The sequence below is a fragment of the Leopardus geoffroyi genome, chromosome D4 (genome assembly GCF_018350155.1).
Source record: "Leopardus geoffroyi isolate Oge1 chromosome D4, O.geoffroyi_Oge1_pat1.0, whole genome shotgun sequence".
Classification (NCBI taxonomy): Eukaryota; Metazoa; Chordata; class Mammalia; order Carnivora; family Felidae; genus Leopardus; species Leopardus geoffroyi.
Genome location: NC_059342.1, coordinates 93664223 through 93677416, shown reverse-complemented (window position 1 = coordinate 93677416; position 13194 = coordinate 93664223). Strand labels below are relative to the sequence as shown.

Genomic DNA, 13194 nt, shown 5'->3' with positions numbered 1-13194 from the left:
CACTAGCTCTGGGCCGGGAAGTCCGCCCGGGCCCGGGAATCGAGCCGCGGAGCGGGGGCGCGGGGGGCCGGTCCCGGGGACGCGGCGCCCAGCCGAGTCCCAGGCTCTGCGCCGGCGGGCTGCGCGCAGGCGCGAGCGGGCAAGCGCGTCACGGCGCAGGTGCGGCCGTGCGCCGACGCGGCGGGGCGTAAACGCGCACGCAGGGGGCCACGAGGGCGGGCGCAGGCGCGGTGGGGAATAGGAGGGCGCGGCGCAGGCGCATTGGCCGCGCGCGCGATGGGCGGGGTGTGGACGGCGCTGCGATGGCTGCCCGCGGGTGTCGGACCAGCGAAGCCCCCGGCGCCTCTCAGAGCCCGGCCTCCTGACGCCGCCAGTGGGCGGGGTCGCCCGGGCCGCCGCCACCGCTGTCATGTATCCGCCGCCGCCGCCGGCGCCACATCGGGACTTCATCTCGGTGACGCTGAGCCTTGGCCAGAGCTACGACGGCAGCAAAAGCTGGCGGCGGCGCTCGTGCTGGAGGGTGAGGGTCGGCGCCGGGCCGGCGTCCCGCGGCCCGCCCGCCGCCCCCTGCCTGGAGCGCAGGCGCTCGTCCGGGCCCGGGGAGCGGTGGTCGCCGGCCGCAGGCCGTCTTTACAGCCGGCGCTCGGCGGGGCGGGGCGGGGGCGGGGAGGGGGAAAGCTGTAGGCTGCCCCTCGGTGCGGTGGGTCAGGAGCCCCGCGGTCTCGGGCTGCAGGGCATCGACACCCCGCATCGGGGCAGATGCGGGGTCCCGCCGGCTGCCTGAGACGGAACACGCGCGTCGCGCGAGCCTTTCCTCACTGCCCCTGCGATAGGACACGTATGGCTTCTGCGTCTGTTGTTTATTTCCGTTCCCCTGTACCGTCTGGAACAGCCCCGTGGCTCGTCAGTCTCTGCCGCCGGGGCGCTACCCCCGGTTCTGAAACCGGACCTGCAGCGGTTGCACGGGTCCCAGCTGTGTCGTTTTCCGTCCCGTAGAAATGGAAGCAGCTGTCGAGATTACAGCGCAACGTGATCCTTTTCTTCCTCACGTTTCTCGTGCTCTGCGGGCTCCTGTCGTACATCAGCGTGGCTGACCAGTGGAGAGGTACCGGCTGCGCGTGTGCCTCGACCCCGTGCGTGTGCGTCACTGACTGCGGGTGGCTGGGCAGAAGCGGTCTGGCCGTGCGCCTTAAGCGCCTGGAGCGTCTGCGAATTGGCGAGAAGCGCAGTCGAAAAGGAGCGGAGAGTGTCTTTAGCCACCCTGCTAGAACGTGGCTCGAGTTCATGTGATGTTGCCCGACTGCTTCCTGGGTGTCCGGTGTAAGGGCCGGCCTCTCCGTTCTCCGTGCCTCACGGAGACGTTCGGGTCCTGAGGTCGCGTGCCCCGTCCAGACACGCTCCCTGAACTGCCTCACACGTGTTACCGTGTGTTCCGAGCGGCCCGGGCAGTCTGGGTGAGGGCGTAGGGAGCCCCCGTGGGGGAGGAAAGCTCAGGAGCTGCTGCACGCGGCTGGAGACAGCTGCACACAGGCCAGCGTCTGCACTTCCTGGAAGGGAAGCCGCTGAGGGGAGGTCCGTGTGGGCTGGGCTGCAGGACAGAAGCTGCCAAGTGCTTTGAGGAAGGTTTGGTTACCCTTGGCCGTTCTGGAGTTGGTTTAAAGGACCTTCCCCAGGTCTCACGGTGTCCTCTCGTGGTGAGGAGTGCCCGCCTAGACGTGTTCCTCCACGCGCTCGCTCGGGCTCTCCTTGGGGCTGTGCGGCACGTTTGGGATAAAATCTGTTCTCTCGTTTAGCCGTGGATGGCAGGTCAGCGGAAGAGCGGAAGGCGAGACCAGCAGATCCGCCCGTCTTGCCGGCTCCTCAGAAGGCAGATGCTAATCCAGAAAACTCGCCGGGGCTTTTACCCCAGGTATGTTCGGTGAACTACACGTGGGGTTGCGACCGGGGTCGGTCCCACGGGCGTTTCAGAACCGCGTGTGATGTTCCACACGGACGGGGGAGCAGTCCTTTCCCTTGTTGTTTGTCTGATGTTCGCGCCCCGCGCCCCTTATTCTGAGCCAGTAGGATGACGCTTGGGGCAAGGAGGAGGAGTATTCTTTCCTTCCTTCCCCTTGGATACCTGCTGGTGAGCGATACAGACCCGCCCCTCGTCTGGAGGAGCGGCAGGCCGGCGGGAGCAGGCCGGTGGCCCGTGGTGTCCATCCCGGGAGGAAAATAGCAGTCGCCTCCAGGGATGAGGCTGGGGACGGGACGCTGAACTGCGGCGTGAGACTGGGCAGCGCTGGTCCTGGGTAGAGTCGGGAGAGCAGGGCTCGAGTCCAGTGACGTTGCCCGAGGCAGGGGGAGCTGGGCTCGTTCAGGGAGCTGCAGTTTCAGAGGGCGTGGGCGGGGAAGGGGGCTGGGGTCGGGCCCCACGGGGAGCGGCCAGGAGGCCTCTCTGCAAACCGTCTTACTCGGAGGCTGTGTGTCAAACAGCTCACGTCCTCCCTCGTGGAGCCGACACGCACGTCTTTCGCTCCTCTTGGCCGCTCTCGTGACGGCGATGGGAGCAGAGCCCGCCTGCACGGTTGCCCGCCGAAAGACACGCTTCCATTGCTCGGGAGGCCTGTGATCCCGTCTGTGGTGGCGGCCGGGGCCGGTGTGCACGGCTCCCCGGGTCCGGGCCTCGGGGCGCGGGGCCCCTTGTGGCGGGGCCGCTGGGACCTTTTCTGCTGCTCGGACTCCGGCACTCGTGCCCCAGGCCTGGGTCAGCCCCGGTGCTTTGCGTGCGGCCAGATCCCATCCTCTTGGCCACGGGGGTCCCGGCTCCGTGGCACTGGCGTCTTTACGACGAGGACCTCTTCACGGGTCCTGTGGGTACTGAGCGGCAGAGATGCGTTCCATCCCTGAGTCGGCCTTCTTGCTGTGTCCTGCGGAGGAGGGGCCTCCTCCTGCCCTCTGCTGACGACGGGCTACGCCTGGGCCCCTGCGCTCCGTCCCTGGACCCGGTGCCCTGGCCACCCGTTTCTGAGGACAAAGGGTGGGAGTCCTGGGGCACAGGCCCGGGACAGTGTTCTTCGCGCCTCCATCCACGGGGACGTGGCTCTGGCCCTTTATTGCCACCTTTAGGGTCTGTGACGGCCCGGAACCCTCCCGGGCCTGGATGCTAACCCACTGCCCAGGGCTGCGCCAGCCCGTTGGCACAGTCTCCGTCCCGGTTGGTCAGGGCCCGGAGATCGTGAGAAAGGATCTTCTGGCCAAATCTGCATGTTGCCGTGGGAGCGGGAAGGCATCTCCTCCGGGGGCCGTGCGCCACCAGCCATTCCACGCGGTCCGTGGGGTTGGGTCTGATAGGGAGAGCATCCCAGGTGGAAACGGAGTGGCAGCTCCTGGGCCCTTGAAGTGTTTTCACGAGTGGCTCTTGTTTTGATCTAGAAGTCTCAGAGGCATTTCCGACGGGGACCGCCCAACCTGCAGATCAGAGCCCCCGACAAAGACCCCAAGGACCGGAGGCAGGATGACACGAGGCGGAGGGACGAGGTGGCGGGCGACGCTCGTCAGGAAGAGAGCACACAGAGAACGGTGGTCAGGTACAGGGAGCGTCAGAGACGAGGCAGCACGGGTCGCTAGATGCGCAGAGGCCGGTCCGTTTGGCGTTTCCTGAAAAACAAAGGGATAGGATCGGCGCGCTGTCTGAAGCGGCTTCTCCTCTCAGAGCAGACGGTGGAGAGAGCGGGACCCCGGTGGGGGCGGGGCCCTGCCTTCTCCGCGTCGTGCCGCATGGAGCGGAGGGCCGCCACGGGCCCAGCCAGGCTGTGACCGCGGGCGTTTGCATCTCTGCCCTCAAGCCGGCTGACTCCTCTTCCTCCTCTCCCTGAAGCTGGAGGGGTGCAGTGATCGAGCCGGAGCAGGGCACCGAACCCCCTTCGAGAAAGGCAGAGGGCCCCCCCACCAAGCCTTCCTCACAGGCCCCCGGGATTCAGAACCAACCAGGTAAGGCCCCGCCTGCGCCCCGTCGGGCCTCACCCGGACATGGTGACGGAGAGGGCGCGTGGACACCCAGCTGGGCACCCGGGCGGGCCCCAGCTCTCTGTAGAGCCTTGGGGAGGACACGGGGCTCCACGGCGGCCCGCGGTCCCAGGCCCATCGCGGCAGCCACAGGCCGCCTGTGCGGGAACTGCCCGCGTCCGTGCCGGCGCGGGGCCTGGGGAGAGTGGAGACACGGCCCCGGCTCGGTGGGGTCCTGGGGTCCTGCGTTCTGGCACCTGTAGCGGAGGGCCCTCGGGGCACTGGCGCTTTGTACGCTCCGTGCGGCCTGTCTGCTTTGGTTCTCGTGGCGGCCTTTGAGGTCATCGGTCTGTCGTAGGCCCGTTCCACGGACGGGAGAACCGAGGTTAGGCCGGCAGCGGCCACGGCCATTTGCCTCCCGGAGCGGGGGCTCGCGCCGGGTCAGCTGAGCCTGGGGCCCAGGCTGTGACCCTCCAGTCCTGTCGCTGTTGCCACTGAGGGGAGGAGGAAGAAGGAGCCCAGAGCCGGGATGGGCGGCCCGGGCGTGTGGGGGGAGGCAGAGCGGTCGCGGGGCTCTCAGGACCGATGTCAAAGCCGCAGATACCAACACGACTGGGCCTCGGGCCACACCGAGAGGACACGTGTCGCGAAGCCGCCGACGCCCACGTTTCTGTCCGCCTGGTGGCCCTGTAACTCGTGCCTGGTCCTCCGACGTGTGGAGGGGAGAAACCTCCTCGGTCGGCGTCGGGGCCACCCTGGAAGGGCCCCAGGGCGGCCTTGGGTGTGTCTGCCACACGCTGTTCCCTCCCCGAAAACACCCAGGGCTGCTGAGGCACGACGCGGGCACCTGTGAGATGAGGCGCTCTCGTGGAGGTCACCGGGGCCCGCCCGCCACGTCTGATGCTCCCCCGGCCGGATTGCACAGCGCGGCTGCCGTGGCGGAGCGGCAGGCACCGGTCTGCTGCCTCAGACACCGCCGCCCACCGCGCGTTCCCCGCAGCTCCAGGGGGTCGTGCCCGCCGGGCGTCTGGTGGAGGCGGACGGGTGCAGGCCAGGCGGATGAGAGGCCGAGCCGTCGCGTGTGGGCCCTGGAGGCCTCGCCACCTTGGCAGCCGCGTCCAGCCGTGCGGCTCCGAGCCCGGCGGCGCCGCGCCCCGACCTTCGGGGTCGTCCGCTGCTGACCTGCGGCCCCGGACGGTGTCCCCCCGCCCCACTGAGCGCCCCGCGGCTTGGGGCTGCAGAGGGGCGGTGTCCGGACCCTGGGCGGTTCCGGTCCCCACGACCCGCCGTCTTCCTCCCAGCCTCCCCGAACGAGCGTCAGAGAGCCGTGATAGACGCCTTCCGCCACGCGTGGACCGGCTACCGCAAGTTCGCCTGGGGCCACGACGAGCTGAAACCCGTGTCCAGGTCCTTCAGCGAGTGGTTTGGCCTGGGCCTTACGCTGATCGACGCCCTGGACACCATGTGGATTTTGGGTCTGAAAAAAGGTACCTGCTCGTCCCGAGCACGCGGCCAAGTTCCCCCGGTGGAACGCTTGGGCGCGCGAGTGAGCGAGCCGTGCCCTGGAGGGTGTAGACGCCACTGTTTCCGTCTGAGGAGCTCTCCCTTCCCCTGGGCGGCAGGCAGTCGCTTTGTCCCTTGGTGGCAGGCGTCCCGGGGACGCTCAGGGCAGTCGCGCCCTCGGCTCCCGGCCAAAGGCCTGGGCTGGCGTCCGGGGGCAGTTCCAGCCCGTGCTCCTGTCCTAGCCGGAAAGGGGCTCCCCGGTGGGAGGCGGCACGTGATCCGATAAGGCCATCGGCGTCCCGGGTCTCTCCATCACACCCTTCTCAGGCCACGTGGACGGGGTGTGGTTGAGGCCACGTGGACGGGGTGTGGGTCTTTGGGTACTTCCGAATCGGTCTCTCGGAGTCCGTTTCCGGTGTTCCGTAGAGGCCAGAGGCTCCCCCTGAGTTACTCACGTGGCCGTTTGTGCCGTGGCCTTTCCCCGTCAGCGTTGGTGCTCACGACGGCACGCTGGCTGCCCGTCCTCCGGGGGCAGGGGGCTCCGCGGTGTGTCCCCTTGCCGTGGGAAGTGATGGCGAGGCCCGTCGGGAGAGAGGGACGCGAGGACGCACGTGGCCCCAGAGCCAGCGAGCGGTCACGGGGGCGCCGGGACCTGTAACCTACTGCCGCTCCCACCCCGTCTCCCGTCGCAGAGTTTGAAGAAGCCCGCAAGTGGGTGTCTAAGAAGCTCCGGTTTCAGAAAGACGTGGACGTCAACCTGTTCGAGAGCACGATCCGGATCCTGGGCGGCCTTCTGAGCGCCTACCACCTGTCCGGGGACGACCTCTTCCTGAGGAAGGCCGTGAGTGTCCGGGCGCCGGCGGAGGTTCCGCGGCTCGAGGGGCCCCCGGGGGTGGGGGCGGGGGTCTCCCCGGTCGTCTGGGTCTCGCTCCCGCGCACGTGCGTGGGAAGGTCCCTGTCACCGTCGCGACCCGTGGGGAAGCGCTCTCGGGGCTCCTCGGCGTCGCCGCTGTTGAGCGCCGAGGCCACGTGAAGCCAGTGAGGTCCCGTGTCCACTTACGGGGGTGAGCACGGGTGGCGGGGTGGCGGGGGCGGGGCGGGAGGGTGGGCGTCGTGGAACGGAGCCGAGGCTGCCGTGTGACGGGAAACCTCGGTCCTCGTCGTGTCGCATCATCAGGAAGACTTTGGGAATCGGCTGCTGCCTGCGTTCCAGACGCCCTCCAGGATCCCATACTCGGACGTGAACATCGGCACCGGGGCCGCCCACCCGCCCCGCTGGACCTCGGACAGCACGGTGGCCGAGGTCACGAGCATTCAGCTGGAGTTCCGAGAGCTCTCCCGCCTCACGGGGAGTAAGAAGTTTCAGGTACGGGGGGCCGGCCTGCCGGCCGGAGGCGTCACACCAAGCGGAGGCGTGCGTGGACTGGACCCCGGGCCGCAGGACCACCGTCCTGTGTGCTTTCCGGTCCCTCGTTCCTCGCCTTTCCTCAGCCGCGCGGGCGGGAAGGGCGTCGACTGGGGGCTGAGTCCGAGCGCGGGCCCGTGTCCTTGGGGTCCCAACTGCCCCCTGCCGCGTGCTGTGGTGGCCCCCGGGGGTGGTCCGTGCCGGGAGCGAGGCAGGGGCCCACAGCCCTGGGTTTCGGCCTTGCTAGCCCGTCGCCGACGGTCCTTATGTAGACCTCGCTCCTGACCCTCGCCCCGACCCCGTTGGCCGGGGTCCCTCTCCTTGCGGGTGAGTCTCCAGCACGCGGCGGACCCTCTGGACTTGGCGCTCTGCCTCGTCACTCTTCCTCTTCCTTAAAAACCTGAGCTGCGATTTGAACGTCGGGAAGTTTCGCCTCTTGGCTTGAGCGTCGCGCCGCAGTCCCACGTGGGCAGCGGCCGCCACCGTCTGATTCCAGAACCAGGTCCTCGCCTCAGGAAGTAGGCCAGCGCACCCTAGCGCTCCCACCCGGGCCCCCTGCCTCGGTGGCCGCAAATCCACTTGTCGTGCGTGGCTTTCTCTGTTTGGAATGCTCGGCGTGAGCGAGGTCCTACGTACGGCGTGGGCCGTCTGTGGCCGGTTCTGTCGCCACGCGTGACGTCTTCGTCCGCGCTGGAAGCGTCCGGGAGAAGCGCACCCGTGTCGTAGCACGTGTCCGAAGCATCCCTTTTCGTGGCCCGGCGGTCTGCCATCGTGCGGCCGGACCACGTGCTGTCCGGGCTCTCGTGCGTTGAGGAGCAGCTGGGTTGCTTCCCACGCGGGGGTGGTAAGAGCGGCGCTCCCGGGAGAAGGTTCCAGGCGCACACAGGGCTCTGGCTTTTCCGCGGCAGCCCGCGCTTGTCCTCCGGTCTTTCTCGGTAGCCTTCGCGGTGGGCACGTGAGGGTGCCTCCTCTGAGCTGTGGATTTTGTCCTGATGACGTGTGGCGTTTTCCAAATGCCCACAGGCCCCGTGTTCATCTCCCGGGTGGAGGTGGGCGTCCGGGTGCCTGTCTGCTTGTCGGCGGATTAGCGGCTTTCCTGTCGTTGGCTCGTACTCCGGAAGCTCAGCGTCTCCCTGTTTGCTCTGAGACGCCGGCCGGGCGCCGTTGCGATGCCGGATCCCTGTAGCTGCTGGAGACCCAAGGGAAATTGAAGCCGCGCCTGCCTCAGAGGACTTTGTGAAAGGGGGCGGGCGTACGTGGCGGGTGGAGGCCAGGGAGTCACTCCCCAGGCAGGGTCCCGAGCACCGTGAGCAAACGCGCACAGGGCCACGGAGCACAGATGCGTGGCGCTGCCCGGGAGGAGCTGAGGTTGGTTGGGTCTCGAAGGATGAACAGGATCGGCGGGCGGGTGTGCCGCGACCGCGGGCTCGGAAGCAGACGCCCCTGCCTTCCCTCCAGCGAGCGGGAGCAGACGGCCACGCCTGGGCAGGAGGTCCCGGGGACCGCGGCTGTGGCCTTCAGACACGGTCCCCTGCCAGGAGGAGGAGCTCAGCCCCGTGTTCGGGGCCCTCGGCATCTGCCCGCTCATCGAGGCAGCCGCGTGTGAGGGTGGGGACCTGGTGGCCGTGTGGCTGGGGCCACCCTCAGAAGCCCTTGTCCGGCGCAGCCGGGCAGGGGAGCGCCGTGGGCCGGGACACCGGCCTCTTCCGGCCTCTTCCGGCCTCCGCTGGGAACGGGCCCGCCTGTCACGGGGGAGGGGTGAGCCGACGAGGCCCGCCTTCCTCGGCTGGCCCGAGGTCCAGCAGCCCCGTCCCCCCGGCTCACCCGCACTCTCCCCTTGTGTGTGTGTGTGTGTCCCAGGAGGCCGCGGAGGAGGTGACGAGGCGTGTGCACTCCCTGTCGGGGAAGAAGGACGGGCTGGTGCCCATGTTCATCAACACGCACAGCGGCCTCTTCACTCACATGGGAGTGTTCACTCTGGGCGCCAGGGCCGACAGCTACTACGAGTACCTGTTGAAGCAGTGGATCCAGGGCGGAAAGAAGGAGACGCAGTGAGGCCTGTTTCTGCTGCCTCGGGGACAGGGTCCCCGAGGCTCCCCTTGTCCCGAGTTCTCGGTCAGGAGGCAGCGGCCGTGCCGGACCCGGACTCGGCCCCTCCGCGGGGGATGTGTCTCTTCCCGGCACGGCCTTCGTGCCAGAGAGGACGCCTGGCTGGTCACGGAGGTCCCCGGCCCCTCTGCGCCAGGCAGGGCCTGGGGTCTGGGCCCGGCCGAGGGGCCCCCGGCTCACCGGCCGAGCTCTCGTCCTCGGGGTCGTGGAGGCGGCTCTGCTCGTCCGCTCCCCAGCAGAAGGTGGCCAGGGGCCCCTGGGCCTCCCCGCGCTGCCTGGTTGACGCTTCAGACGTGTGCTTTCCCAGACGGCAGTGCCTCGGGGAGCCTCGTCGTGGGGTCGGGAAAACACAGGTCACTCTAGTGAAGGAACTGGAAATCCTTGAAGTCTCACGCCAGGGGGTGGCCACGACCCAGGACCGCTGGGGGTGGGCAGCTCCAGGAGGCCGACCCCTACGGGCAGAGATCAGGGCATCACGCCTGGGGAGCCGGAGTTCCCCACGCCTGAACGTGGGGACCTTGGGAGAACCCTGGTGGGCACGTGGGGTCCCGGCTGGTCCACGGGGGCCGGCTGAGAGGAACGACCCCGTTCGGGGGAGCGGCGGGCACAGCCCCGTGTGTGCCCCAGGCCGCTGACTGCCACGAGCCTGCATCTCCAGGCTGGCGTGGTGCCACCCCAGACAGGGCCAGGCCTCTAGGCCACTAGCGTGGGGATGGCAGCTCGCGGCCACGTGCCCGTTCCCGGGTAACCGGGCGGGGGGTCGGGCCGCGCACCCACCCGGCCTGAGCCCACGGGGCCTGCCGGTTCACAGGTTACTGGAAGACTACCTCGAAGCCGTCGAGGGAATCAAAAGGCACCTGCTGCGCAGGTCTGAGCCCAGGAAGCTCACCTTCGTGGGGGAGCTGGCCCACGGCCGCTTCAGCGCCAAGATGGTGAGCACGGTCGTGACGCAGGTGGGGCGTAGGGGGCCGCACCCACCCGTTTTTCTGGGCCCCCGATGGCTTCGCGAGTCTGGACGTGGGAGAGATGGCTCAGATTCTGGTCGTGGGGCGTGAGCCCTCACAGGTCGACGACGGACTGCGCGGCGGTGTGCGGCAAGGGGGGCTGGGGTCTGTGGTGGGTCCCCGGCCCCTCCCCCGGGGTGCCGCTCCCGTACCCCGGGGACCCTGTGCCTTCCCCAGGAACACCCCCCCCCGCCCCGTGCCCAAGACTCCACTCCCCCCTCCCGTCTCTCCTCCCCCTCCCGTCTCTCCTCCCCCTCCCCTCTCTCCTCCCCCCTCCCCTCTCTCCTCCCCTCTCTCCTCCCCCCTCCCCTCTCTCCTTCCCTCTCTCCTCCCCCCTCCCCTCTCTCCTCCTCCCTCCCCTCTCTCCTCCCCTCTCTCCTCCCCCCTCCCCTCTCTCCTTCCCTCTCTCCTCCCCCCTCCCCTCTCTCCTCCCCCCTCCCCTCTCTCCTCCCTGCCCTCTGCCCTCTGCCCTCTGCTCTCTGCCCTGGGTCTAGTTACTTGTCCCCTGCCCCTGGTACTCCACCAGTGTTTGTGGGGTCAGGGCCAGACCCGGGTCAGCATCCGCTCCCCTGGCAGGCGGGTGTCCGTCCGCCACCCTCCCCCCTGCCCACGTGGAGCTCCAGGGGCCGGGCCCGTAGTGGAGTCGCTTTCCACGTTCCTGCCCTTGTGGGCCCTGAGGAGTCCCCACTCAGGCCCGTCGACCCCTGGGGATGCGGGGGGCCTGAGGGAGCGCGGGACCCTGCACCCGGCGTGGCCCCCGCCCCTGCCCCACGTGGCCACCGACTCACAGTGGTGAGGAAACCGCTCTGGTTTCAGGACCACCTGGTGTGCTTCCTGCCAGGGACGCTGGCTCTGGGCGCCCACCACGGCCTGCCCGCCGACCACATGGAGCTGGCCCGGGCGCTCATGGACACCTGCTACCAGATGAACCGCCAGATGGAGACGGGGCTGAGCCCCGAAATCGTGCACTTCAACCTGTACCCCCAGGGCGACCGCAAGGACGTGCAGGTCAAGGTGAGCCGGGGCCGGGGTCTGGGCGTGGGGGCGCCCTGCGGGCTCGGCCCAGCTCCTCCCGTGTCCCCCCGGCCCCCACCCCCCACCCCAGCCGGCCGAGCTCAGCCCGTGTTGTGTCCCCCATCCCTCCCTCCCCCCGTCCCCCTCCCCCGCCCAGCCGGCCGACAGGCACAACTTGCTGCGGCCCGAGACGGTGGAGAGTCTGTTCTACCTGCACCGCCTCACGGGAGAGCGCAAGTACCAGGACTGGGGCTGGGAGATCCTGCAGAGCTTCAACAAGTACACACGGGTGAGCGCCTGCCCCGCCCAGCCCGCCCCGCCTGAGTCCCTGCTCCCCTAGCCTGGGCAGCCAGAGCGGGGCTGGGGGGGGGGGGGGGGACCAGGCTCTGTGGCCCCGTGTGCACAGGGCGACTCTCCTCCCGGATCCTCCGTGTGGCCCCGGGCAGCCCTTTCCCACCCCAGACGGCGCCGTGACCGTGGCCCCGACACCCGTCTCGCGGTCTGGGCCGTGGCTCGGAGGTCACGCCGTGTCCGGGGCCCGCCACCCACCCCGGCAGAGCGCGAGCGCCAAAACCCGACCCGCGTACGCCCTGTGGCGGCCGGGCGGTGGGTCCCGGCCTCCTCAGGTGCTCGGGGGCCTTCGGGAGGCCGCCTCCGGGTTCCGGAGCACGGGCTGCACGTCGGGTCACGTGAGGGCGGCTGGCGTCTCTGAGGGGCCGTCTGGAGGAGCTGCGGCTGAGCTCCCGGGGGGGCCGGTCCCCCGGTGGACCTTGGGGTCGTCTGCCTCAGACCCGGCCCTTGGCCACGGGTGCCGCGCTGAGGCGCAGGGGCCCCGGCCGGGGGCCGAGCCCGGCGTGGGGAGCCGGCTGGGCCTGCAGCCGTGGTGACGCCGCGGTCTCCGCTCTCGTGCAGGTCCCCTCGGGTGGTTATTCTTCCATCAGCAACGTCCAGGATCCCCTCAATCCCCAGCCCCGGGACAAGATGGAGAGCTTCTTTCTGGGGGAGACGCTCAAGTACCTGTACCTGCTCTTCTCCGACGACCCGGCCCTGCTCAGCCTGGACGCCTACGTGTTCAACACTGAGGCTCACCCCTTGCCCATCTGGGCCCCGCCTAGGGTGGGGTGACCCCCCTGTGGGCACTGCCCGGGGGCCTCACACGTCTTGCGTTTGTGGGTGCCTGTCCTCGGAACGCTGGCCTTGGGTAGGTTCGCTCTCTTGACCTTGGCCGCGGCGTGTCCCCTCGGCCGACTGTCCGTGCTCCGGGGTCAGGCTGATGACATTCCCCAGGGCGTTACCGAGCCTGACATCTCAGGGCCTCGGAGGTGGTCGGGGCAGCTGGGCGCCCGGTGCTTTGCCGCCGGCTTTGCACTTCTGGCTTGTGGTTCTCACGACGTCGGATGGTGTCGTGAGGTCAGCGCCGTGAATCCCCGAGGCCCCACCTGCTGGGGACCATCCTGCTTGAATCATGACTTACATTCCTGATCCCCAGACGTCTTCTGTGTGGCCCCAGTGTCTCTGCTTGTCCCCTGGGGCCGCTCTGGGTCTCCTGGACCCACACATGTTCTGAGATGAGCCGAAGGGACAGCCCGACGTGCGGTTCAGCCCGGGGTCTCAGAGTCTGTGAATGTGCCCTGACCCGGGAGTCCTGGGGGGGGGCACTTGTGACCTCCTGCGAATCCGGGCACCTGGCCGGCTGTGGTGTTTACATGTTGGACTCAGGGATCCTCCCCCGGCCCTGCAGGGGCAGGGAGGGGCGGGTGGACAAGCTCATCCTGCTCCTGGACCACCCGACAGAACGGACTTTCCAGGTAGCATAAACGTTGATTTGCCCTGACTGGTGTCTCCCGTGTCTGTGATGGAACCTGTGTTCCTTGAGCCGTGGGTGGGGCATGCGTCGCACTCCCACCGTCACCATCAGGCTGGAGAGCTGGGAGGAGGCGGTGTGGACACGGAGTCCACGTTCCGTGGGAGCTGATGCCCTGCACCTGCTCCTCCTGCAGCACCTGCTGCTTCCCTCCTTGAGCACGGACTCAGGGCGCTTTTCCAGAAACAAACCCCAGTTTGCGCTTGGGATCCTGCCTCCTGGAACCAGGCGGCCCCGTGGGACAGGCCCAGCTCCTCTCTATGTGATACTCTTTCCGGAAGGTCCTCTTTGCCTGAAAAGCTTGAGTC

The 13194-nt window shown here is 68.9% G+C and overlaps 1 protein-coding gene across 5 annotated transcripts; it reads left to right on the top strand.

The window, feature by feature from the left end:
* The first annotated feature begins 268 nt into the window (after nucleotides 1-268).
* LOC123593835 (endoplasmic reticulum mannosyl-oligosaccharide 1,2-alpha-mannosidase-like) lies at nucleotides 269-12856 on the top strand. 5 transcript variants are annotated; one of them, XM_045470371.1, is made up of 13 exons: nucleotides 269-520; nucleotides 997-1105; nucleotides 1794-1909; nucleotides 3415-3569; nucleotides 3860-3972; nucleotides 5289-5474; nucleotides 6183-6331; nucleotides 6668-6856; nucleotides 8756-8946; nucleotides 9816-9936; nucleotides 10825-11022; nucleotides 11180-11311; nucleotides 11935-12856. In XM_045470371.1, exons 1-13 carry the CDS (start codon nucleotides 410-412, stop codon nucleotides 12145-12147), a joined length of 1983 nt encoding a protein of 660 aa, XP_045326327.1. In that variant the 5' UTR covers nucleotides 269-409; the 3' UTR covers nucleotides 12148-12856. The 5 variants fall into 5 exon arrangements, with proteins under 5 accessions (XP_045326327.1, XP_045326328.1, XP_045326330.1 ...); XM_045470372.1 differs by having other exon boundaries at nucleotides 281-520; nucleotides 6704-6856; XM_045470374.1 differs by having other exon boundaries at nucleotides 289-520; nucleotides 11114-11311.
* Nucleotides 12857-13194: the final 338 nt, after the last annotated feature.

Coding starts and splice junctions, on each gene's coding strand:
- LOC123593835 (XM_045470374.1), top strand. CDS start 410: ATGTATCCGCCGCCGCCGCCGGCGCCACATCGGGACTTCATCTCGGTG. Junction 521..996: donor GGCGGCGCTCGTGCTGGAGG/GTGAGGGTCGGC, acceptor TCCGTCCCGTAG/AAATGGAAGCAGCTGTCGAG. Junction 11,023..11,113: donor GCAAGGACGTGCAGGTCAAG/GTGAGCCGGGGC, acceptor CCCCCACCCCAG/CCGGCCGAGCTCAGCCCGTG.